Genomic DNA, 25,794 nt, shown 5'->3' with positions numbered 1-25,794 from the left:
AGGACCAGGGGAGATATGAGAGCAGTTTTCCAGTATTTGAGGGGCTGCCACAGAGAGGAGGGAGTCAAGCTATTTTCCAAAGCACCTGAAGGCCAGACAAGGAACAATGGATGTAAACCGATCAAGAAGATATTCAACCTGGAAATAAGGAAGAATTTTCTGACAGTGAGAAAAATTAACCCATGGAGCAGAAGTTGCATTCAGAAGTTGTGGGAGCCTCATCGTTGGAAGCTTTCAAGAAGAGACTGGACTGCCATCTGTCAGAAACGGTGTAAGGTTTCCTGCTTGGGCGGGGGGTTGGACTAGATGACCTACAAGTTCCCTTCCAACTGTGTATCCTTATCTGGGGAAACAGCTACATTGAACGTCTGACCCCAGACTAATTCAAAAAGGCCAGCCCTGCCCAAACCTTTCCTGATCTCATCTTGATTCAAAAGCTCCTTCAAAAACTTGATTCAAAAAAAGCAACGGGTGGCAACTAATCAAGAAGAGAAGCAACCTAGAACTGAGGAGAAATTTCCTGACAGTTAGAACAATTAATCAGTGGAACAACTTGTCTCCAGGAGTTGTGAATGCCCCAACACTGGAAGTCTTTAAGAAGATGTTGGATAGCCATTTGTCTGAAGTAGTGTAGGGTTTCCTGCCTGAGCAGGAGGTTTGACTAGAAGACCTCCAAGGTCCCTTCCAACTCTGTTATTCTAGTCTAGATCAATACTGCCAAAAACAAAAAGTCACTCAGCTTACCAAACTGACCACTGGAAACTTGAAATGAGAACATTTACAGTTTTGCAGCTCGACATCTTGACACCACATTATTAATTCCTTCTCTCTCTTATCCCCAGAGGAAAGATGCTTGGGGAAATGGTTCATCCAAAAGATGGTAATCGGATTTATAATCTCATTACTAGGAAGTTGAGCTTGGATAGTTTCCCATGAGCTTTTACCTCTTGCAATGAACTCTTTCCTGCTTCTCATCCTCCTCGTGCCGATTTTGAGAGAGTTCGTCTTCAACGAAGGGGAACAGGCCCATCCCATGCAGCAAATAATATTGGTAATAAAAAATATATCGAAGAAACGGAGTTCGTGTTGCATGCCTTCCGTAACCAAGTGAGCAGCTCCTCCATCCATTAAGCGATACTGTGTTATTTCACGGCTCTTTGTCCAATGGCTAGTTTTGAATGCAGGACAATAATCAGCCAGAAATGGGAACATTTTAAATCTCATCTAATATTTGGGCAACAGATCTGACCTAGGTTTCCCAAGATCATGAAGCCGACTCCTCATCCCAATAAAACACCTTTTATTTAGGTTAAAGGGAATTCTTCTCCAGCAAAGTCCCGGCCAACAGTCCTTCAAGAGATTTCACAGCTACAGGCCTTTATCCAGACCGATATCTTCAAAATGTCATGCTGTAGCAGCAATTACTTGGCAAGAAGTCAGCAACAGATCTTCATCCCAATGAACTGAACTAATTGTCTCCTGCAAATTCCCCTCCCCTTTCGCTCCTCTTTATTCCCTCTGGGAGGGGCCATTCATCGTCCACCTGTGCCTTTACTCCTGAGTCAGCCCTTGTTCCTTAGCTGTTCCCTTCTCCTGGCAACTCTGCACATGCACACACTGGGGACAGGCTCCAGCTGTTCTTCTGCTCTACTGATGTCCAACTCCGAAGGCAGTTGATAACTGTCAGAGACGGCCTTGACCCTATCTCTGCCTCCAACACAGGGCCCTCGTCAGAGCCTTCCCCAGACTCCAGGACTGGCCCATGTTCCTCCCCAACCTCCTCACTGTCTGAGTCTGCCGGTCAGCTCTGCTGACTGCTGGAGGGCCACAAAACTGACACATATATAAGAGAACAGAATTCTTTAAATCTATTCTACGGATATTTGAGAAACCCTGCTACTCTATGCAATGTAATGGCTTCATACACAGGTATGAACTTAGAACCATTCATTCAGTGATCATTTGAAGTTACAACAGCACTAAAAAAAGAAACTTCAGATCATTGTTCACACTTACGATGGTTGTAGCGTTCCCGTGGTCATGGGAACAAAATTCAGACCATGTGCTGGGATCACAGGATCACCATTTGTAATATTCTAAGCCGGCTTTCAACAAGCAAAGTCAATGGGGGAGGCCAAACTCCCTTAATTAAAATCAAGAGTAGAGTATGAATTAGAATTAGAGGTAGAACAGAACAGAATAGAAAATAGAAGAGGAGAGGAGAGGAGAATATAGAATGTGGATTGGAATAGAAAATAGAAAATAATAGAAAATAGAAAATAATAGTAAATAGAGAATGGAATGGACTGAAGTGAAGTGGAGTGGCATTGGCCCCCTCTCTGCCTCTGACACAGAGCCCTCGTCTGAGCCTTCCCCAGACTCCAGGACTGGCCCAGGTTCCTCCCCAACCTCCTCACTGTCCAAATCTGATGCCAGCTCCCCTGGCCGCTGGTGGGCTACAACACCCTGGATGGATTTAATATGGCATAGAATTTATTTCCTGCAAAGAGAGGGCAGGTGTGGACTTGTAGAGATTAGTAAACACACTTCCCTCTCTTCTGCTCATTTTAGAGAAACATTTAAAGCACTCTCCCTGCATCATGCTCACAAGGCTGGAACAAGTTTAGGTCTATGTTCTTGGTCTCCTATTATAATTATAATTATAAAACTGCCCAAAGAGCTGCTGATTCAGTTCTACAGAGGAATTATTGAGTATGCCATCTGCACCTCTATAACTGTCTGGTTTGGCTCTGCACCCCAACAAGATAGACAGAGACTTCAGAGGAGAATCAGAACGGCAGGGGAAAAAAAGGCTACCAATCTGCCTTCCATTGAGACCTGTAACACTGCAGGAATCAAAAAGAGGGCCGTGAAAATATTTGCCTCCTGAAAAAGCACCTTTGGGACAACCATGACCTGGATGACTGAGAATCTCTACAGACTTTTAGCTACACAATTTGGGATGAAGACCCTCTGAACGGTGTGAGAGTAGGAATGGATTTCCAGAGGAAAAGCTGAAGACTACAGGAAACATTTGCACCACTCAGGTGACCCTGAGGACACAGATAAACTTCCAAGTGGCCTCAATGACCCTCTGAAAGGATGCAAATGACCAGCTGTCCGCAAGGAACATACATTCTTCCATGCCCCACCATCCAGTTAGAGCTGAAGAAGCTTCTTGGATGAGAAGCAAAACAACTTCAAAAGAAAAAAACCAAGAAAGTCCAGTTGCCTCCTGAAAAAAGCACCTTTGGGACATCCATGACCTGAATGGCTGAGAATCTCTACAGACTTTTAGCTATACAATTTGGGATGAAGATCCTTTGAGTGGTGTGGGAGTAGGAATGGATTCCCAGAGTGAAAACTGCAGACTACAGGAACCATTTGCACCACTCAGGTGACCCTGAGGACACAGAATAACCTCCAAGGGCTTCAATGACCCTCTAAAGAGGCTGCAAATGTATAACTGTCTGCAAGGAGAATAAATCCTTCCATTCCCCACCATCCTGTCAGAGCTGAAGAAGCTTCTTGGATGAGAAGTGAAACGTCTTCAAAAGAAAAAACAAGCAATCCCAGTTGCCTCCTGAAAAAGCCCCTTTGGAACATCCATGACCTGGATGGCTGAGAATCTCTACAGACTTTTTGCTGTACAATTTAGGATGAAGACCCTCTGAATGGTGTGGGAGGAGGAAGGGATTTCCAGAGGAAAAATTGCAGACTACGGGAAACATTTGCACTACTCGGGTGACCCGGAGGACACAGATAAACGTTCCACTCATTGTTTTTCAACCTTGGCAGCTGGAAGAGGTGTGGACTTCAACTCCCACAATTCTCCAGCCAGCAAGGTGTGGACTTTGACTCTCACTTTCAGCCAACGTGGGTGGGGAATGCTCTTGAAAAACAAACTTTCTCTTCCTTGACTCAAAAGCTTGGATAGGATTTATTTACATGTGTGCCCATGTAAGTCTATTTTCCCCCAGCAGCTCCAATCTTGCTTCATCCAACCCCCTCCCCATAACACTCCTGGACCCCATAGAGAGAGGCGGCTTTGGCACCCTTTCTGTGTTCACACGAGACACGAAAGTGAAGCCTAACACCGAAACCCACGTCCGTCTGGACATCACGTCATAATCAAAGGGGCTTCTCCAAATTAACTTTCTCCTGGGTGAAACAGGAAGCCGGAGAAGCAGTTCCAAGGAGGGGGCCACAAAGGCAGCGGAGACACACACACACCCATCTATTTAGCTATCTCTATCAATCTTTTTCTCTCTTTCTCTCTTCCTCTTTCTCTCTTTCTTTCTATCTCTCGTTCTTTCTCTATTTTTCCCACTCCTTCTCTTTTTCCTTTTTCTCATTCTTTCTTTCCCTCTTTCTTTCTCTTTCTCTCTCTCTCTCTTTCATTCTCTTTATTTCTCCCTCTCCCTCTCTTTCTCTTTTCTTTCTTTCTCTCTTTCTCTCTTTCCGCTTTCTTTCTCTCTATTTATCTCTCTTTCGCTCACTTTCTCTCCCTATCTTTCTCCCTCTCTCTATTTCTCTCTTTCTCTTTCTTTTCTCTCTCTCTTTTCTTTCTTTCTCTTTCTTTCTCTCTCTTTTGCTCTTTATCTCTCTTTCTCCCTCTCTCTATTTCTCTCTTCCTTTCTTTATTTTCTCTCTTTCTCTCTATGTCTCTTTTTCTCCCTGTCCCTTTCTATATATCTTTCTATTTGTCTCTCTTTCTCTCTCTTTATTTCTCCCTCCCCCTCCCTCTCTCTCTATATATTTCTATTTCTCTCTCTTTCTTTCTTTCTATTTCTCACTCTCTTTCTTTCTTTCTCTATTTCTAACTCTCTCTATTTCTCACTCTCTCTTTTTCTTTCTTTCTCTATTTCTCCCTCCCCCTGTCTTTCTCTCTCCCCCCCTATCTCTCAGCCGGGGTGGAAGAGAGCGGGCGGCCTCCATCGAGCTTCCTAACCAGACCCGGGGGCTCTGCGGGCCGAGCCGAGCCGTTGGCGGCCGACCTCTTCCCCTATTTCTCCCCTTCCCCCCCCCTCCAAGCCCCTCGCCCAGCATCCTCCGCCCAGCCGGGAACACGGGCCCCACCGGGGCATCCTCCCCCGGCTCTCCCCCCCTTCCCTGCGGGGAAGCCCACCGGCCTCCTGCCCTGCTCCTACCCTCCGCACCTGCCCGGAGGTTGCCCGTGGCCAGCCGGGAGACGGGCGATGCCCGGGAGTCGCGGCCAGGGCGGAATTTGGGGAGGGGGCGGCCGACTCACCGGGCTGTTCGGCCGAGAAGCTCAGCGCCGCCCAAAGCAGCAGCAGCAGCAGCAGCAGCCGGGAGCCGCGGGCGCTCGCAGCTGTCCGCATCCCCGCCGGCGGAGCGGAGCTCGGGACCGCTCCGGCTATGGAGGCTTCCGAGGCGGGCCTCCCCTGTCCCGGGAGCCACCCCCGGGGAGGAGCCGCTGATCCTCTCCCCACTCCAGCCGGCCACCCACCCACCCACCCCCGGCGGATTAGAGGATCTGGCTTAGCCAGGAGAGAAGGGAATAAGGGACCTTGGAGGTCTTCTAGTCCAGCCCCCGGCTCAGGCAGGAGAAAACCCTATACGACAACGACCAGTCGGTCTGGTTTGACTCATCAGAAGTCACTTCTGACCTGATCTGGTTGTCCGTGGAGCAGGTAGATTCACTTTAATGACTGCATGACCCACCTAACAACTAGAATAGAATAGAATAGAATAGAATAGAATAGAATAGAGAAATAGGGTAAGAATAGAATAGATATTGAAATATAGAATAGAATACAATAGAATAGGAAAGGCGAATAGAGAAATAGGATAAAATTAATACAGTTAATTACAATTAATCGACAGTGAGAACAATTAATCAGTGGAACAACTTGCCTCCAGAAGTTGTGAATGCCCCAACACTGGAAGTCTTTAAGAAGATGTTGGATAGCCATCTGTCTGAAACGGTATAGGGTTTCCTGCCTAGGCAGAGGGTTGGATTAGAAGACCTCAAAGGTCCCTTCCAACTCTGCTATTGTATTGTATTAATAGAATAGAATAGAATTGAAATAGAAGAAAATTAGAATTGAATTGAATTAGAATAGAATAAACAGAATAGAATAGGAGGAGAGAATAGAGAAATAGGAGAAAATTAATGGAATGGAATGGAATGGAATGGAATGGAATAGAATAGAATAGAATAGAATAGAATAGAATTCTTTATTGGCCAAGTGTGATTGGACACACAAGGAATTTGTCTTTGGTGCATAAACTCTCAGCGTACATAAAAAGACAAGATACATTCGTCAAGAATCATAAGGTACAATGATAGTCGCAGGGTACAAATAAGCAATCAGGAAACAATATCAATATAAATCGTAAAGATACAAGCAACAAAGTTACAGTCCTGTAGTCACAAGTGGGAGGAGATGGGTGATAAGAACGATGAGAAGACTAATAGTAACAGTAATGCAGCTTTAGTGAATAGTTCGACTGTGTTGTGGGAATTAGTTGTTTAGCAGAGGGATGGCATGGGGGGGGGGGGGAAACTGTCCTTGTGTCTAGTTGTTCTGGTGTGCAGTGCTCTATAGTCTCGTTTTGAGGGTAGGAATTGAAACATTTTATGTCCAGGATGTGAGGGGTCTGTAGATATTTTCACGGCCCTCTCTTCAACCAATGCACTATACTGGTCCTCAGTGGAAGGCAGGTGGCAGGCATTGTTTTTTCTGCAGTTCTGATTATCCTCTGAAGGATAACCTCTGTTTTGCTGGGTTGCAATTTTGGCCAAAAAAAAAAAGGTGGCAAAATGGAGCAAACCTTGTATAACATCTGCCTTGCTCTACAATTTGGAACTCAATTGTGGTCGTAAGTCGAGGACTGCCTGTAAGTCGTTCATCACTAGCAAATGAAGCAATTCCAGGTCACATTGCCTGGCAAAGAGAGTGAATTCCAACCCATTTAATTAGTGGACACTAAAATTATTATTTGCTCTGCTCTGCTCTGCTTTGCTTTGCTTGGCATCCAAGATGCACCCAGTCCACACCTAGCTTCCCTTTTGGCTTGTGATTTCTTCTTTTCCTTTCTACTGCAGAGATAAAAAGGGTGAAGGTCATGTTTTCAAGCAAAAGCTGAAATTTTGAACAAGTGAGTTGCTTCATCATCCCCAAAAAATTCTGCATCAAAGGACAAATGAATCGGTCCCTCTAAATTGTTAACGGATATGCATTAACCTGCTTCATAATAACATTTACAGGATGGCTTTAATTATTTCCCTTTTTTACAATTTACTTGTATAAATTACTAGCCAATAACCTGGCATTGTCCGGTTATTTATTTATAGGGGGGAAATGTCCAGACCAAACGTAATTTCTAATGTTTGATTTTCCCCCTTACCAGAGGGAGCCCCCTTGTGGAGTACTGTGAAGCTGTCACGATGGCAACTGCACTGTGTTGAACAGTAGAAGTCATTTTACAGCAGTATAGTAGAAGCCATGTGAAGGCACAACAGGCTGTATCTTAACAGAACACACACACCCCGAGGGGTTTTAGGGATTTCTTACCCCCTCACACATGATGAAACTGGCATGCTGTTTCATCGTCTCCAAAAGTTTGCATCAAAGGACAAATTAATTGGTCCCTCAAAATTGTTAACGGATATCCATGAACCTGCTTCATAATAACGTTTACAAGAGGCCTTTAATTCTTTCCCTTTTTACAATTTACTTGAACGGTTTTCCATCAAAAAAATAAATACCAACATGAGATAGAGAAAACAAGCTGAAAAAAGGACATGGTTATTGCCCCTTAGTGACAAAAGGTATCAGGATCACGAGTGTATTCTCCCCAATGGAATACAACTGAGATGGTAAAGCACCTGAAATAGTCTCTGGAAATTTTATTGCTCGAAGAAAATATCAAACGCTTCCTTGGAGCAGCAAACCAATCCTCCTCATACAATTGTACAACTTAAGCACAATTCCAAATTTGTATCTGTTAAGAAAAAAACAGCTTGAAAGCAAAGGCCCCCAAAACTAACATCCAGAAAATATCATGCTACATCCAGTTTCTTTCTCCCAGTTTTGTAATGCAGGTGAATTACAAAAAAAAGGGGGGGTATAATACTGCATATATTAACTGCAACAAGAATCGTATTCGCTCAAAATTGGAAACATAATAATATCCGTTCAGATGCAATGATCATAAGAAAGGTACTTGAGTTTGCAGAGATGGATAGGTTGACCATGGAACTGAAGGATAGAGAAGTATTATAAAGTATGGAGTAGATGGTATAAATAGCTGGAGGATAGATACAAGATATCGCACAAGAATTAAGTTTTATCTACAACAAGTATGCTAACTCTGTATGTACCTGTAAATATTACTATATTCTAAGCGACTATATAATATAGCGTATATTAGAAATAGAGCTTATTTAAATATGAATTACATTAATGATACTGATACGGAATGGCTGTAATGAGTGGAAATTTGTGTTTTGTTTTTTAACGTATAAATAAGTTCAATAAAAATTATTTTGAAACAAAAGGATGGAAAGAAGCAAAGCAGAAATCCAAGAAGAACACAATGCCAACTGCACAACACACCCTGCACAAATTTTGTGAATGAAGCAAGGAGATTGGACAATCACAACCAAACTAGTGACGTCACAAACAAACGGCAAAAATGCCACAAAACTGGTAAGAGAAGTAAGACATCAAAAACTTAAAAAAACACAACATGATACCAGCAATAAAAACAGGCAGTAAATATGCATGGCTACTACAAGGGAGAAGCTAATAAAAATACTGAATAGGGTGGGAAAGAATATTCCAGAATGGCCCACAGCAGTGTCCGGCATTTAAGAGATAAAGAGATAGCTAGGTCTATTCATAGGCAAATGCCCTCAGCCAAGATCCAACAAAGGTAGGATTAGCCCTCTACCCATCTCACCACATGGTATCGGGGAAGATTACACCACCCAGCAAGGCTCAACCAAGCTTGGGACTCAAGACAGCCTACAGGGTTGCCCCTGCATGGCCCCATGGGAGTCTGACAACCAATCAGAATACAAGCTCAAATCCAAAAGCCCAGAGAGGGCATAAAACCCGGGTATGCTCAGCATTTCTGCCCTTTTCCCCAGGACCTCAAGCCATTTAGTCCTGTCCACCATTAAAACCATCTTTCCAAGCAGCCACCATTGTTTCCCAGTGTCTTTTTCCCCACTTGGAACTGAACCCAGATGGACATTTCTTCCAACAGTACCCACAATTTCATTTATCATTCATCAATTAAAATAAGTGGTACCTACCTTTAAGCCTCAAGACGTCTCCCAGCTGATTCTTGGAAACATGCTAACTTCTCATTGCCAAGAAGGAACCTTGTTCAATTTTGGGATGCTGCATCAGCTAAAGTACATCCTTATTTTGCTGTTAGTTGCAAAGTCGTGTCTGACCAATCACCACCCCATGGACAACATTCCTCCAGGCCTCCCTGTCCTCTACCATCCTCTGGGGTCCATTTATGCTCATGCTGACTGTTTTGGTGACTTTATCCAGCCACCACATTCTCTGTCGTCCCCTTCTTCTTTTGCCCTCAATCTTTCCCAGCATTAGGCTCTTCTCCAGGGATTCCTTCCTTCTCCTTAGGTAGCCAAAGGATTTGATTTTCCTCTTCAGGATCTGGCCTTCTAAAGAGCAGTCAGGGTGGATCTCCTCTAGGACTGACCGGTTGGATGGCCTTGCAGTGCAAAGGGACTCGCAGGAGTCTTCTCCAGCACCAGAGTTCAAAGGCCTCCATTCTTTGGCCCTCAGCCTGCCTTATGGTCCAACCTTCACAGCTATTCATTGCAACTGGGAAAACCAGAGCCTTGACTATACGTACCTTTGTTGGCAGAGTGATGTCTCTGCTTTTTAATCTGCTGTCTAGATTTGCCATAGCTCCCCCCCCCCCCCCCGAAGCAAGCCTCTTTTAATTTCTTGGCTGCAGTCCCCATCTGCGCTGATCTTGGAGGAAAATAAAATCTGTCCCTACCTCCATTTCTTCCCCTTCTATTTGCCAGGAATTCAGAGGGCCAGATGCCATGATCTTATTTTTCTTAATGTTGAGTTTCAAGCCAACGTTTTCACTCTCCTTCTTCACCCACATCAAGAGGCTCTTTAGTTCCTCCTCACTTTCTGCCATTAGAGTGGCATCATCTGCACATCCTTATTTGGTTTAAGCTAATTCGGTGTTTTTCAAACTTTGAAAAACATTTTTAAGATGGGTATCCACATAAGATGAAGTCACCAAGCTTGGGGGAGGGGAACAGGCTTTTAATGTAAATTTCTGGGCGTAAGTTAAATGTAAGGTTGATTTGCACAGTATATAACAATATATAAGACATCAAACTTGGCAGCGTTTCCACGTGTTCTGCAAATTCCATAAGTCGAATGAATCACGACCTAGTTTCTCTTCCAGCAACTGGCGATCGCTGCTGCCATCTGTTGGCCAGGCTGTGTAGCGCCATTCTTCTTTTACCGCTGGGTCTTATTGGATGCCGGGAGCGGCCTCGCGGACCAATCGAGGCTACACTCGGGAAAGTGGGAGGAGTGACGACTGAAAGCGCCTCTTTCGGCATAAAAGACGCAGGATTTAGGCTGCAAAGCTCTGAAGGCCTCTAGGTGGCAGCAGAGCACAGTTCCGCCAGCTTTACCTTAGGGACCGCATGGCATCCCGAAGAGATTTCCCGTCCCAGATCGGTTCACAGAGCTTTGGCCCTGAAGGTTCAACGGTCCTTCTATTTCTGTCTCTCTATGGTACATACGGCGGCGACGCCCCTTGACAAGCCTCGCTTTTGATTGGACGGAGCCGCGAGGCGAGTGGGACTGCTTTGCGATTGGTGGAAAGGCGCCGCCAGAGCGAAGTACGTAATTCCGAAGCGACCGGCGTCGGCCGGAAGTCGGAAGTGCGCCGTCTCCGCTATGGCGGGCGGCGGGCCGATTTGTTACGCGCTGCTGTGTGGTCAGGCGGCGCTGTTGCTGGGCAACCTGCTCCTGCTGCAGGGGGTCTCCCGGACCCACCAGCACAACGCCACCGAGAGCCCCGCCGGCGCTCGAGAGGCAGAAGGGCAGCAGCGGCCCCCTCATGCAACCCCCGCCAGCCTCTGGGAGTACCAAGGCCCGTACGCCCCGCTGATTCTCTGCCGCTACCTGTGAGGACGGGGGGCGGGGATTGAGGGGCGAGGGGAGGGGCCAAGCCTATTTAAATTAGGGGCGAAAAGCATTAAAAATGGTCCTACAAATGACTTGGGGAGGGGCTTGAGCAAGGGGAGGGGCCAAGCCTATTAAGTTGGGGAGAAAAGCATTAAAAATGGTCCTACAAATGATATGGGGGGGGGGCTTGAGACACAAGGGGTGGGGCTTGAGATGCGAGGGGAGGGGCCAAGCTTATTTAAATGGAGGGGGAGCATTAAAAATGGCCCTGCATAAAGGATGTAAGCCCCCCCCCCAAAAAAAAACCTGGGCTTTGTAGCAGCCAACAATCACCAGATCCGGGTGGGGGATGCATGGCTTTCCTCACCCCACCCCAAGAAACTGCCCCAGAGAATCATGGGAGTCACCTAGACTGTCCCCTCCTGTTTGGGGCAGGGTCCAGTGGCACATCTCAGGTGCGTTTCTAGCCAGACTTAGCTTGAACATGGCTAGCAGCAAACAAAAAACAAAAAAACCCCACTCCTTCCTGGCATGGAGTCTACTTAGCCACCCGCACTTAACTGTCTCGCTTAGCCACGGAAATGTTGTGCTCAATTTTTGATTGCAAGTTACAGGCTAACTGTATGGACAATGCAACTTTTGGGAGCGGTTTCTCAAATCTGAGCTTGGTTCTTGATTTATATGCAGACCTGAAGAATTCATAGAATGTGAGGCCCCTGTGGACCACAATGGGAATACAAGTGCGCGGGATGAATTGGGTTACGGCTGTCTGAAGGTGAGCAAGAAGGTCATTATTCGGTTGTCTTTTTCTTAGATAAAGAACATTTCAGTTTTAATTGGCAAAGGAATACGTAACTGTTGTGACCTGCCAGCAGAGCTGGCAGCAGATTTGGACAGTGAGGAGGTTGAGGAAGAACCTGGGCCAGTCCTGGAGTCTGGGGAAGGCTCTGATGAGGGCTCTGTGTCAGAGGCAGAGAGGGTGCCAGAGCCGTATGCCAGTTATCAGCTGCCTTCAGAGTCAGACATCAGTGAGGCAGAAGAACAGCTGGAGCCTGTTCCCAGTGTGTGCATGTTACCAGACGAAGGTAACAGCTAAAAAACGGGTCGACTTGCGAGTAAGGCCACAGGTGGACAATGAATGGCCCCTTCCACAGGAACTAAAAGAGGAGCGAAAGGGGAGGGGAGTTTGCAGGAGACCATTAGTTCACTTCATTCATTGGTGACTCTCCCAAGACTCCTGGCCAAGTTCTGCAGAGATCGGCCTGGCAGCTCTCCAAGCCAGAGAAGGTCTGTGACAGTAAATCCTCCCTTGAAAGACTTTGCTGGATGTGAATGAGTAGAATTCACGGTCAATTGATAAAACTTTTTTTTGTCAGGACAAGGAGTTTGCTTCATGCTCTTGGGAATCCTGGGTCAGAACAGTAACCAAGGAACGTCAGCCAATAAATCTTGCATTCATTTTGCTATTTTCTGTCCTTGTAACAGTTCGGTGGCCAAGCATACAGCGACGTCAGCCACACTCGCGTCCTTTGCAGGGCATTGGATGGCATTGAGTGTGCAGGACAGCGAACTTTTCTGCGTGGGAACAAGCCGTGTATAAAGTGAGTTCCTTTTCTTGGTCAATTTTTGTGGTTTCAGGTGACAGGGCAGGATCACCATGCAGAAGCCAAGTGCAGCACATTCGTAGCAGTAATTTTTCTGTTTTGGTTTTATGAACTTCTCTGCTCATCAGTAAAACCTGAACATGTACCAGTAATTCTCATAGTGCTGTCTAATGTGTATTTACCCACATAGTATGGCTGTAGGATGTGTATGTGTATTTACGCACATAGTATGCCTGTAGTATTGCATATGTATTAACCCATGTGTGGCTGTAGTATGTGTATGTGTATTTACTCATCTAGTATAGCTGTAGTATTACATATATACTAACCCACGTAGTTTGGCTGTAGTATATGTATGTGTATTTACCCACGTAGTATGCCTGTACCCTGTTTCCCTGAAAATAAGACCTCCCTGGATAATAAGGCCAAGGGCTTTTGAACGCATGCGCTAAAATAAGCCCTCCCCCCAAAATAAGCCCCCCTAACCCTCCCCCAAAATATTGCAACACAGCAGCGGCCATGAGGTTATCACGCTCGCTACCTTCTCCACCTCAAAAATAATAAGACCCCCCCCTCCAAAAAAATAAGGCTCAGTGCTTATTTCAGGGGGTCAAAAGAAAATAAGACCCTGTTGTACAATTTTCAGAGAAACAAGGTATACCTGTATATGTGTATTTACTCATGTAGTATGGTTATAGTATTACATATGTATTTACCCAGGAAGTATGGCTGTAGTATGTGTATGTGTATTTACCGGGGTAGTTTGGCTGTAGTATTACATATTAACCACGTAGTATGGCTGTATTGTTATTTATCCTTATTATCATTCTTACTCCCCACTCTTATTGGTATTATTATTAGTATGATTATCATTATCATTATTCTGTTGCTTTGCATGTACACTGAGAGCACCCAAAACACAGTGGCGTAACCATACAGGGATGAGGTGCCTGTCGTAATTTTGAATTGGGTTGTTGAGTATATTTTAGGGGCTTCATCATAACTTTGAATGGCTACTAAGTGACCAATCATAAGTTGAGGGTGCCCTGCACTATCCAAGCATGCAATTATTTAGGACTTATCCTTGACAAAAACAAAACAGTATAAAATCAGCCCCTGGAGTTAGAATGGAATTACTCAATGGCTCTCTTCTGTATCATATTGAATATTTTATTTAGCCAAGTGTGATTAGACACACAAGGAATTTGTCTCCGGTGCAGAAGCTTTCGCTGTACGTGCAAAGCAACAGAAAAATGATAATCATAATCATAATAATACCAATAAGAGTGGGGAGTAAGAACGATGATACATAATACTACAGCCATACTATGTGAGTAAATACACATACTACAGCCATAGTTCTTGGGTAAATACAGCTGGCTGAGGAATCCTGGGAATTGAAGTCCACAAGTCATAAAATTGCCAAGGTTGGAGTCCCCTGGTCTATTCCACACAGTGTCATGTTCCATCCATTAGAGCAGGGGTCTCCAACCTTGGCAATTTTAGGACTTGTGGACTTCAACTCCCGGAGTTGAAGGACTTCAATTCTAGGAGTTGAAGTCCACAAGTCTTAAAGTTGCCAAGGTTGGAGACCCCTGCATTAGGGCGTGCTGTGCATAATACCTAAACCTTCCTTTGAAAATTTTTTCCCTTTCTCTTGGCGACTTTTGAATTCCAGATACACTGGACACTACTTCATTACCACGCTCCTCTACTCCTTTTTCTTGGGCTGCTTTGGAGTGGACCGCTTCTGCCTGGGCCACACAGGTACAGCAGTGGGGAAACTGCTGACTCTCGGAGGACTCGGCATCTGGTGGTTTGTGGACCTGATTCTTTTAATTACCGGGGGACTCATGCCCAGCGATGGGAGCAACTGGTGCACCATTTACTGAAAAGCTTATCATTTTGGTGGCTGAAAAGGCTTATCATTTTGGTTGGACTTAATCCCAAGCAGAAAAAAAGATGAGGGGCAGCCTGGCTGACACGACCTACTGCTTGTGATAAGATCCATGACGACCAAAGAGACTGGAGGCGATGTATTTATTTTCTTTTCCCATGGAACTGAGACGGGGGTTGAACAGAAAAAAAAATGCCAACCACAATTTTTGAGATACATACCTCATTGTTTCAAAGTTGTTCTCCTCCTTACGGGAAGACTGTACATTTATTTATGGATTCCATGCCGTTTTGGACGTGCTGCGCTCCACTCCCGTATTTCAGCTTGTGCCATGGTCGTTTCTATACATGAGTCCCCAGCCCTGGGTTCTTGTTGCTGTGAGTTCAGAAGTTTTTATAATCAGTCCGTGCGGCTGGAATTAGCTGGCAGGAATTTGCAAGGTTTAAGGCCGTACTAAAAGATGGTGATGTGTATTTACTTTCAATTTTAGGAGAGTGGCACTCTTTTCCCCCTTAGAGTGCAAGCAAGAAGTCCCTAAATAAAGCCCCTCTTTATGTCTTTGTGCATGGATAATCTCCAACAATCTTTCTCCGTTCTTAAATCTCATTTTACAATGCAGGTATGGACAAGCAAGAGTCTTTTTCTTTAGGTAAAGTCAACCCCAGCATATGCTTGTTAACTGAAAAAGCAGTGCCCTTCATCCTTTAAAGCAGGGGTGGGGGAGCATGGCTCTTTTATGACTTGTGGATTTCAGTTCTCAGAATTCCTGAGCCAGCCAGGAATTCTGGGAATTGAAGTCCACAAGTCATCAAGGGCATTGGTTTCCCTCACCCCAGGGGTGAAATCCTCCTGGTTCAGCCAAACCGGTAGGGACGATTATTGTTGGTTCTGCGAACTGGGAGTAAAAAAAAATTGCTTCTGAGGATCGCGCGGCTCAACTGTGAGCCGCGCAATCGCCAGAAGCTTTTTCCCCATTTTTTAAAGCATTTCTTTCCTGCCAGTTTGGGCAAATAGGCAGGGGAAAAGATACTTTTAAAAGCTAAAAAAAAGCTTCTGACAATCACGTGACTCACAGCTGATTGAAGCTTTCTTCACTTTTTAAAGCATTTTTTCCGGCCTATTCGCCTGAACCAGCATTTAAAAAAATGCTTTAAAAAGTGGGGAAAAGTTGGCCACACCCACCCAGTCACATGACACCACCACCAAGCCACGCCCACAGAATCGGAGGCAAAAAAAAATAGATTTCACCACTGCCCCACCCCTAAACAGTGACATATCTCCCCCTTAAGAGAGAATTGTTGGAGACTGATTTTTTAAGACAAATCAGTCATTCTAAAAATTAAACACAGCAGCTCTGGTTCCTTAATCAAATCTCCACATTTAGAATCCAGCCACTTTTTGGAAATATGCCTAGAAGGAATAGATATCATAAGCAAAATAATCCTTCTAATAGCGGTTGCATGCAACAGGAGCATACAGGTTGCCCATTTCTACTCTGCGACATTGTATGGCAGTTGATAGGAGGTTTACCTTTCCAAAGCCTGAAATCGAAATGTATTCCTTTTTGCAGTATATAACAGAACATGATGGACGGCTGAACTTTCCAGATGTTGTATAATAAGAGTAAAAACTCTCAAAAGTGTGAGATGTGATGGGTGTTCTTTGTAACGTTTGAGGTGCCTTTAAAAAGGAGAGCCAGTCCGAGGTGTTGTGTATTTGACAATATTGCTTTGTTATCCATACAAAAGCAATTGGGAATCAGTGCTGCCTATAGATTCCGTTGTATTGTCTTATTTCCCCCATTGAGCCTACAATACGTCCAGAGCCAATGTGGAACTTCAGAAACTGAGTCATATGGGGTTTTTTTGGGGGGGGGGGGAGGTGTTTGTTGTAACTTTGAACGGTTGCTCAGTGAGGAATTGAAAGTGCTATTATAGATTATAAGGTGAGTGGTGCGGTGGCCTAGAGGGGGAACTGTCACCTCATAATCAGTAGGCTGTGAATTTAATACAATACAATAGCAGAGTTGGAAGGGACCTTGGAGGTCTTCTAGTCCAACCCCCTGCCTAGGCAGGAAACCCTATACCGTTTCAGACAGATGGTTATCCAACATCTTCTTAAAGACTTCCAGTGTTGGGGCATTCACAACTTCTGGAGGCAACTTCTGTTCCACTGATTAATTGTTCTAACTGTCAGGAAATTTCTCCTCAGTTCTAAGTTGCTTCTCTCCTTGATTAGTTTCCATCTATTGGTTCTTGTCCTGCCCTCAGGTGCTTTGGAAAATAGCTTGACCCCCTGTTCTTTGGGGCAACCCCTGAGGTATCAGAACACTGCTACAAAGACCCTTCACTTCTCATTCAAATTAGTTTAGCTTGACTCCCTCTTCTTTGTGGCAGCCCCTGAGATATTGGAAGACTGCTATCATGTCTCCCCTAGTCCTTCTTTTCATTAAACTAGACATACCCAGTTCCTAGGTAGAGGCAGATATTTCTTTCTCTGGGCACAATGAGAATATATCTGCTGGAAAAAAAACTCCACAGTGGTGACAGGAAGAGCATCCAGCCAGTAAACACTCAGCTCCATTCAGTTGCCTGACTCCACCCCGCAAGGGATTATGGGGTCATTAAAAGATTATTATAGACCACTTGTGCCACAGGTTGCATGCAGAGTCCTCTCTGCTGGCACGCCAGCCATTGCCCAGCCCAGCTCCACCGCGCATGTACGTGCGCCTCCCGTCAGCCAGCTGGTCTTCGGGTCTCTGCCGCAATGTGTATGGGTGCCCGCATTGCATTTTAGGGGCCGTGCATGGCACCCCCACACCCCGTTTTGGCTTCAGGCTGGTGCAGGCCTTCCAGGCCCAAAATAGGGGTGGTGGTGCGCGCATGTGCGGGGGATAGGGCGTGTGTGTATTGCATTATGGGTACACCGGTGCGCACAAAAAGGTTAGCGATCACTGTTACAGATTGTAGTCATCCGCTTTATGGAAATACTGCCCCCAGTGGCTCATTAAGGTATTTCAGTCATAATAGGGACAGCAGGGAATGGAATATATAGGAAGTACTGTTCCCCCCCCCCCCTAAATTTGGGAACTCCAGGAGTCAGATGGCTCACAATTGAAACAGTCATGGAATGGCTCAACTGTCCACAACAATGATGGAAGGGCATCTGTTAAGGCAGCTTTTTTCAACTCCCGCCACTCTGAGATGCTATCTGGCAAACAAGAGGCTCCTTGGTGCTCTCTGAGCTTGCTTGTTTCCGTGCAGACATTTCACTATCCGAACTAGGTAGCACCATCAGTGCTAATGATGTCCATTTCAACCCTGAGCTACCAATACTCTCCTTTATTGGTATCTGGCAAACGCTGGACGTTGAAGTCCGTCTTCAAAGTTGCTGAGGTTAATGAAATGCTACTAGCCAAGCAGAATGAATTGGAGGAAATTCCCATTTTCAGCATGATTTGTGCAGCTGGCAGGCTGGCCATTCATTCTTCATGGAGTCAGTCCAGACAAGCTCCAGTTTGAAATTGTGTGTGTGTGTGTGTGTATTTTAAACTGGACTTTGTCTGGATGCACACACATACACACACACGCTGTACCTCTCTGAATATCTATTATCTATCCTCTATTATATCTATCATCTCTATCCTATCTATCTCTATCATACCTCTCTATTATATCTACCCTCGTTCACTAAAAATAAGACCTCCCTGGATAATAAGCTCAATCTGGTTTTTGAGCGCATGCGCTAAAATAAGCCCTCCCCAAAAATATTGCAACACAGCAGCATGAGGTGACCAGCTCGCTGCCTCCTGCACCTCAAAAATAATAGGACCTCCCTGAAAATAAGGCCAACCGCTTATTTCAGGGGTCAAAAGAAAATAAGCCCCTGTCTTATTTTGGGGGAAACACGGTATCATCTCTATATCTATCTATCTGAATCAATGAAGAATCTTCGTCCATCTTTGGCTCTTCCCCTCTTAATGTTTTTAAAAGAAAATATATCACACCAACATCTGCATGAAACCAACTCTTAGAAGACATGTAGCCAACCTTATCGTTCTCCTAATATTTTATTGCCCTGGTAGGACAACAGGTCAAAATGAATCATTCCGAGTCTCCGAAATTTTGCCCCTCTGCCCATACAGCAGTGAAGAGCCTATATATATACATTTCACAGGTGTTTATTTCAAGGCAGAAACATACAGTATATAAAGAAAATAAAAACCAGGCAGATGCACATAAAGATTTCAGTCAAGTTTGGTCAATTATTTTTAAAGGTGATTTTTAGAAGAGGCAAGGTGTTGTTCTAGAAATTCTGCTACCTAAGTGGCAAGAAGTACAATTGGAGGAATGGAGGAATTTCACCATGAGTTCCCCATGCTTTCCCCGTTGATTCAAGGCCTACAGGTGAAACTCGAAAAAATTAGAATATCGTGCAAAAGTTCATTTATTTCAGTAATGCAACTTAAAAGGTAAAACTAATATATGAGATAGACTCATTACGTGCAAAGCAAGATAGTTCAAGCCGTGATTTGTCATAATTGTGATGATTATGGCTTACAGCTCATGAAAACCCAAATCCACAATCTCAGAAAATTAGAATATTACATGCAATCAATAAAACAAGGATTGTACATAGAACAATATCGGACCTCTGAAAAATATAAGCATGCATATGTACTCAGTACTTGATTTGGGCCCCTTTTGCAGCAATTACTGCCTCAATGAAGCTATCAGCCTGTGGCACTGCTGAGGTTTTAAGGAAGGCCAGGATGCTTCAATAGCGGCCTTCAGCTCTTCTGCATTGTTCGGTCTCGTGTCTCTCATCTTACTCTTGGCAATGACCAAAGATTCTCTATGGGGTTCAGGTCAGGCGAGTTTGCTGGCCAATCAAGCACAGTAATCCCATGGTCATTGAACCAGGTTTGGGTGCTTTTGTGTGGGCAGGTGCCAAGTCCTGCTGGAAAATGAAGTCAGCATCCCCATAAAGCTCGTCTGTGGAAGGAAGCATGAAGTGCTCCAAAATCTCCTGGTAGACGGCTGCGTTGACCGTGGACTTAATGAAGCACAGTGGACCAACACCAGCAGATGACATGGCTCCCCATATCAACACAGACTGTGGAAACTTCACACTGGACTTCAAGCATCTTGCAGTGTGTATCTCCATTCTTCTTCCATATTCTGGGTCCTTGGTTTCCAAATGAGATGCAAAAGTTGCTCTCATCAGAAAAGAGGACTTTGGACCACTGAGCAACAGACCAGGTCTGTTTTTCTTTAGCCCAGGTAAGACACTTCTGATGTTGTTTGTTGTTCAGGAGCAGCTTGACAAGAGGAATACGACATTTGAAGCCCATGTCCAGGATCCGTCTGTGTGTGGTGGCTCTTGATGCACTGACTCCAGCCTCAGTCCACTCCTTGTGAAAGTCCCCAACACTTTTGAATGGCCTTTTCTGACAATCCTCTCCAGGCTGCGGTCATCCCTGCTCTTTATGCACCTTTTTCTTCCACACTTTTCCCTTCCACATAACTTTCTATTAATGTGCTTTGATACAGCACTTTGGGAACATCCAACTTCTTTTGCAATTACCTTTTGAGGCTTTCCCTCCTTATGGTGTCAATGATGGTTTTCTGCACAACTGTCAGGTCAGCAGTCTTTCCCATGATTGTGATTCCTACTGAACCAGACTGAGAGGCCATTTAAAGGCTCAGGAACCCTTTGCAGGTGTTATGGCTTAATTAGCTGCTTAGAGTGGGACACTTTGAGCCTAGAAAATTGCACTTTTTCACAATATTCTAATTTTCTGAGATTGTGGATTTGGGATTTTCATGAGCTGTAAGCCATCATCATCACAATTATGACAAATCACGGCTTGAACTATCCTGCTTTGCATGTAATGAGTCTATCTCATATATTAGTTTCACCTTTTAAGTTGCATTACTGGAATAAATGAACTTTTGCACAATATTCTAATTTTTCGAGTTTTACCTGTATTTCTATAGAAACAATTCTCATTTCTATTTCTCCTATATTAAGGACAATGTCCTTCGGTCGCTGGGCTCAGGAGCCCCAGGAGATATTTTGTCTGTAGGATGTCCAAAGTTCACTTCCAGTGTTTCCTACAAAGCTGGAAAAGCTCCCAACTTTTAACATTTTCATTAAGATGATAAAATGGAATGAGCTGCCCCCGGAGCTTCGCATTATCCCTGACCTCCGGTCCTTCCGACGGCCCTAAAAAGTTGGCTTTTCCAGCAAGCCAGCCTGGCCTGTTAATTTTAACTTATTTTAAATGTATTGTCTTTTAAATTTGGTTCTTTTTTTGGATATGTATATAATTTTTTTAACTTTGGGATGTGTATTTTTGTAATGTTGTACGCCCTGAGTCCTTTTGGAGAAGGGCGGCATATAAATCCAAATAAACAGAAACAGAAACAAACAGAAAATAAAATGCAAAAAAGCAAATAAAGGTGGAAAAGCTTGTACATGTGGACAACCCTCGACCTACTGGACCAAGAACCCAATGCACTAGCTCCGTGACGGCGAACCTATGGCACGTGTGCATGTCGCCTGGTATGTGTGGCGTCACACGTTCCTCTTCCAGGTTTCTGGCACACATGTGCCCGCGATGATCAGCTGGCTTTTGTGCCCGCAACAGTGCCGTAAACTGGGGGAGACGGTCTTCTGTTTTCCAGCGTGGCCATGCATACCGGCCAGCTGATGGTTGCATGCGCATGCACACCAGTAACTAGGAAACTAGCTGGACGGTGCGTATGCACACACCAAAAACCGGAAGTTCGTTTTCCGGTCTGCGCATGCCACCTGGGCAGTTCCTCTTTCGGGTTGCAGCCCCGACGAGCACACCCGCTTCTGACAAGTAAAGTCCACGAGGAAGTCGGATTCATTTAACAACCGTGTTACTAACAACAACTGCAGTGATTCACTTAACTGTGGCTGGAAAGTCTGTAAAATGGAGCAACACTCACTTAATAACTGTCTCACATAGCAACAGAATTTTAGGGGCTCAGTTGTGGTTATAAGTTAAGGACCGCTTGTACAATAATTCGCAACATGTCTTTAACAAAACAGTAGCAATAACCAAGTAAAGGACATGAGTTCTCACCAAATTTGGGCTTATGAGCCCTACTTGGAAGAAAGGATAACAACATTGCGAAGCGAGAAAAATATTTTTACCTGCTTTTAGCTGCAAAGCTAGTGAAAATAACTGGAATCGTTTAAAAAGTTTGTTTCATTAGAGTGAGTCAATGGTTCTGCTTGAGATGATTTCTGAGAAAATTCACATTAAAAAAAAAAACAGGAAAACTCATTTTATTGAGATTGGCAGGATTTTATCCGTGTTATAAATGACAAAACTAACACCCATTGGGATGCAGGGGGAAAAAATCTATAATAAACAGCCTGATATAAGATTGTTTGATGCAGTGGTCATTGTGTGTAATGTAACAAAAGATAATAATTAAAAAGCTAAAAATCAGTCTGTGTGTGCATAAATAACAATAACCCCCCCGGGCAGCTCCATTGGCAGTAGAATGGCTTTTAGCTACTGCTGCTGACCTCCTTAGCTGACTGTTTTACATAAGTAGCTGGGCACATAATATATATTTATAGCAGTAGATTTAAAAAAATATATCCTTTTAAAAACAGCAGCTTATGAACTGAGTGCAGCACAAGAATGTTCAAAACTTATCCCAAGAACAGAGAAGAGAAACATGCACTTAAGGAATTGCTAAAAGTAGAAAAGTCTCAACTATCAGGGGTTCTCCCCCATTCCGCCAATTCTTGGATTTAGTTTTCCATTATACTCGACTGCTTTGAAACGCCTTGAATCTGGTACTCGATGCATTTTGATGTGAAAATTTTGCCCTGGTACTCATCGTTTGTTTAGTACTCAATGCACAAGCTAGCACTTGTCAAAGTTGGCTGCCTTGTGACTCACTACATTATTCCTTATGGGAAACATTTGTTTGGTACTCATTATTTGGGGTACTGATTGTGCCTCCCGGAACCAATTAACGATGAGTATTGATGTACCACGGCATTATGTCCATGGAGATTCTCAATCATCCAATCATGGTTGTCCCAAACGAGCTTTTACAAGAGGCAACTGGACTTTCTGGCATGTCTTTGAAGACATTTCACTTCTCACCCAAGAAGCTTCTTCAGCTCTGACTGGATGGAGGGGAATGGAAGGATTATAAGGACAGGTAAATCCTTCCAGAGCTGAAGAAGCTTCTTGGATGAGAAGCAAAACATCTTCAAAGAAAAACCAAAAAGTCCAATATGATTAGGCCAGGGATCGGCAACCTTAAATCATTCGAAGAGCCATTTGGACCCGTTTCTCACAGGAAAAGAAAACTCAGGGAGCCACAAAACTCTTCCCATGCCTGACGATTTCCTGAGCGGCCACAAAACGAGCATGTGGAGTTGAATTAGACGTTCTGTTTTCTTCTGAAACTTTTCTTTTCTTGGATTTAACTATGGTTGGCCTACTGGGGGTCGAAAAGCTCAATAAATCATGTGCCAGCGGGTGTCGCACATTGGCGGTTGTGATGTATATTTGGAGCAACAGGGAGCCGCAGCAGAAGGATGAAAGAGCCACGTGAGGCTCCAGAGCGGCAGGTTGCTGATCCCTGGATTAGGCCAAAAAGCAGAACTTTCACTCTGAATTGACTTCACTCTCTCTAGCACGTGACTGGCTGCATAAAGCCTTATTATGACCCTGTTCAGTATACATCACTGTTTTCTTGAGGTACCTGAAGGAAGGAAGTTAGCACACTTTTCATTACAAAATGCTACTGATCCTTGAAAAGTGAAAGAAAGAAGAAAGATTCTGCCAGTAGGTGAGATTAGAGGCAACCATGATGAAATTTGAGGAAATGTATCTTTCCTCCGCCGGTTCGGGTTCTTTAGCACCGCTCAGAGATATACAATGGACAGGTTAAAGAAAAGAGTGGGAAGGAAAAAAACAGTGGAAGACCGTCACCAAAACCAAAGATGGTAATCTCAGAATTGACCAAACTTTCTCTCTCTTAAAAGGCAACTATCGGTTTCTTTACGCAGAATCACCACAATATTTCCAGAAGCCAAGCATTTCACAATCTGGGATCATCTACAGTGTGTCTGTGTGTCTCCCAACTTGGCAACTTTAAGACTTGTGATCTTCAACTTCTAGAAAACCCTAGCCGGCATGGGCGTTCACAAGTCTTAATTCCCAAGTTTGGAAACCCCAGATCGACACTTAATGTTGATGGAGATACAGGTAGGCCCTTGAGTTATGAGCGCTCATTCGGCAACTGTTCAAAGTTATGCGGCACTGAACAAAGGGACTTAGGACCGGTCCTCAAAGTTCTGGCCACTATAGCGCCTCCGTGGTCACTTAATCAAAATTAGGATGCTTGGCAACCAGCTCACCTTAGGATGGGTTGCGGCATCCTGAAGTCATGTGATCACTGTTGCTGACCTTCTCTGCCAGCTGCCACTAGCAAGGTTAATGGGGAAGCCAGGGGGAAGTAAAACATTGATCGGGTAAGTCAGTGGGGAAGCCAAAGGGAAGTAAAACATTGATCGGGTAAGTCAGTGGGGAAGCCAAAGGGAAGTAAAACATTGATCGGGTAAGTCAGTGGGGAAGCCAAAGGGAAGTAAAACATTGATCGGGTAAATCAGTGGGGAAGCCAAAGGGAAGTAAAACATTGATCGGGTAAATCAGTGGGGAAGCCAAAGGGAAGTAAAACATTGATCGGGTAAGTTTCCCACCCAGCTTTCCTTTGCTGACATTGTGCCTTTCTTCCCTCTTTGCTTGCTCGCACCTACCAGTATCCTCCTACCCTGAGCTTTCTAGCACTTGCACACATGTTCCTCATGCTCACTTTTCCCAGCCTCCCTAAGTTCATGCCACACTGCAGCCTCCCAACTCACACGCAATGCTCCCCTGTTCCTCATCTGGGACTCCCTCCATTTCCCACTTAACGACCTGCATACTTTGGGATTGTGATGAGATGGCAATCCAGGACTGCTAGCAACAGGACATTACACTCTGCAACTGCATTGTGACAGCAATCTCAGACCCAATTGTTGTCGTAACTCAAGGACTACCTGAAGATCAATCAGCTCTTCTCCTGTAAAAGAAAGAGGGAGGGAGGGAGGGAGGGAGGGAGGGAGGGAAGGAAGGAAGGAAGGAAGGAAGGGCAATAGCACTTATATACCGCTTCACATACTTCACAGCCCTCTCTAAGCGGTTTAGAGTCAGCCTCTTGCCCCCAACAATCTGGGTCCTCATTTGAACCACCTCGGAAGGATGGAAGGCTGAGTCAACCTTGAGCCTGGTGAGATTTGAACTGCCAAATTGCAGGCAGCCGGCAGGCAGCAGCAGGACTGCACTCTAACCACTGTGCCACTATGGCTCACAATGCAAATTCTGAGGGGAGAGGGAAGGAGGAAGGAAGGGAGGAACGAAGAAAAGAAGGAAGGGAAGGGAAGAAGGAAGAAAGAGAGAAAGAAAAAAAAGAAAGGGAAAGATTTAGGAGGCAGGTATCTGCCAGCAGAGGCAGAAATTAATTTAACTAAAGAGACTTGGTAGATCAGGCAGCTAGAGAGATGAAGTGAGGTCAGATTCCCATGAATAACAAGGAAAAGCTGGCTTCAGGCAATCTAACAGCCAGAGTTAGCAGCATTGTATTCTTAATAAAGCAGCTTATAAGTGTTTACTATCAGAAAAATCCCAGGTTGGGCCACCTCCATATGCTAACTTTCCCCTCCCTTGAGAGCTTCTGAGGCCAAGCATGCCCTTAGGGGGGATTTTAGAGGTTATGTTTAATGCTCAGCTTACTGGTTCTTGGTGAGCTGCTCATTCCTGAACAGATCCAAAGATGATCAGTGGACAAAACCATCTTTTGAAGTAGTTTAACCAACAATACCCCCTGCTCTAAATCCCGCCAGCTGCCAAAGAAGCTCCACCGTTTTCCAAATGTCAATTCAAGTATTGCTTGGAAGCACAGCAAAAACCCACGGTCTAATCTCTTCAGCAAGGGCTGCCTTTGTTTCACTCGGGGAAAGGACACGCAAGCCGCTGAAACCGTAGAAGGCAGCCAAAAAATGACGGACGACAGAT

The 25,794-nt window shown here is 44.7% G+C and overlaps 2 protein-coding genes and 1 long non-coding RNA gene across 3 annotated transcripts in view; 1 reads left to right on the top strand and 2 right to left on the bottom strand.

The window, feature by feature from the left end:
• ADAM9 (ADAM metallopeptidase domain 9) overlaps positions 1–5,342 on the bottom strand; it is a gene marked incomplete at its 5' end in the record, with an annotated part of 46,681 nt that extends 41,339 nt beyond the window's left edge. The window contains one exon of the mRNA XM_081960686.1: positions 5,151–5,342. Within this exon, the coding sequence (XP_081816812.1) occupies positions 5,151–5,342 (192 nt within the window). The remainder of the gene's footprint in view (positions 1–5,150) is intronic.
• A 5,546-nt stretch (positions 5,343–10,888) lies between these two features.
• TM2D2 (TM2 domain containing 2) lies at positions 10,889–16,314 on the top strand. The gene is made up of 4 exons (XM_081960834.1): positions 10,889–11,170; positions 11,859–11,946; positions 12,657–12,772; positions 14,454–16,314. The coding sequence occupies exons 1-4, from the start codon at positions 10,941–10,943 to the stop codon at positions 14,665–14,667; spliced, it is 648 nt and encodes a 215-aa protein (XP_081816960.1). The 5' UTR covers positions 10,889–10,940; the 3' UTR covers positions 14,668–16,314.
• Positions 16,315–21,979: 5,665 nt separating this feature from the next.
• Positions 21,980–25,794, bottom strand: part of LOC309396083 — a 171,433-nt gene continuing 167,618 nt past the window's right edge. The window contains exon 2 of the long non-coding RNA XR_014176032.1: positions 21,980–22,991. This is a non-coding gene — a long non-coding RNA (uncharacterized lncRNA). The remainder of the gene's footprint in view (positions 22,992–25,794) is intronic.

The sequence above is a fragment of the Natrix helvetica genome (assembly GCF_964273705.1).
Source record: "Natrix helvetica genome assembly, chromosome: 8".
NCBI lineage: Eukaryota > Metazoa > Chordata > Lepidosauria > Squamata > Natricidae > Natrix > Natrix helvetica.
This window is presented reverse-complemented; position numbering and strand designations above follow the sequence as displayed.

Bases quoted from the DNA above. Each gene is read 5' to 3' on its own strand.
- TM2D2 (XM_081960834.1), top strand. From the start codon at position 10,941: ATGGCGGGCGGCGGGCCGATTTGTTACGCGCTGCTGTGTGGTCAGGCG. The intron at 11,171-11,858 runs GTGAGGACGGGG...ATTTATATGCAG, and splicing joins CTGATTCTCTGCCGCTACCT to ACCTGAAGAATTCATAGAAT. The intron at 11,947-12,656 runs GTGAGCAAGAAG...TCCTTGTAACAG, and splicing joins TGGGTTACGGCTGTCTGAAG to TTCGGTGGCCAAGCATACAG.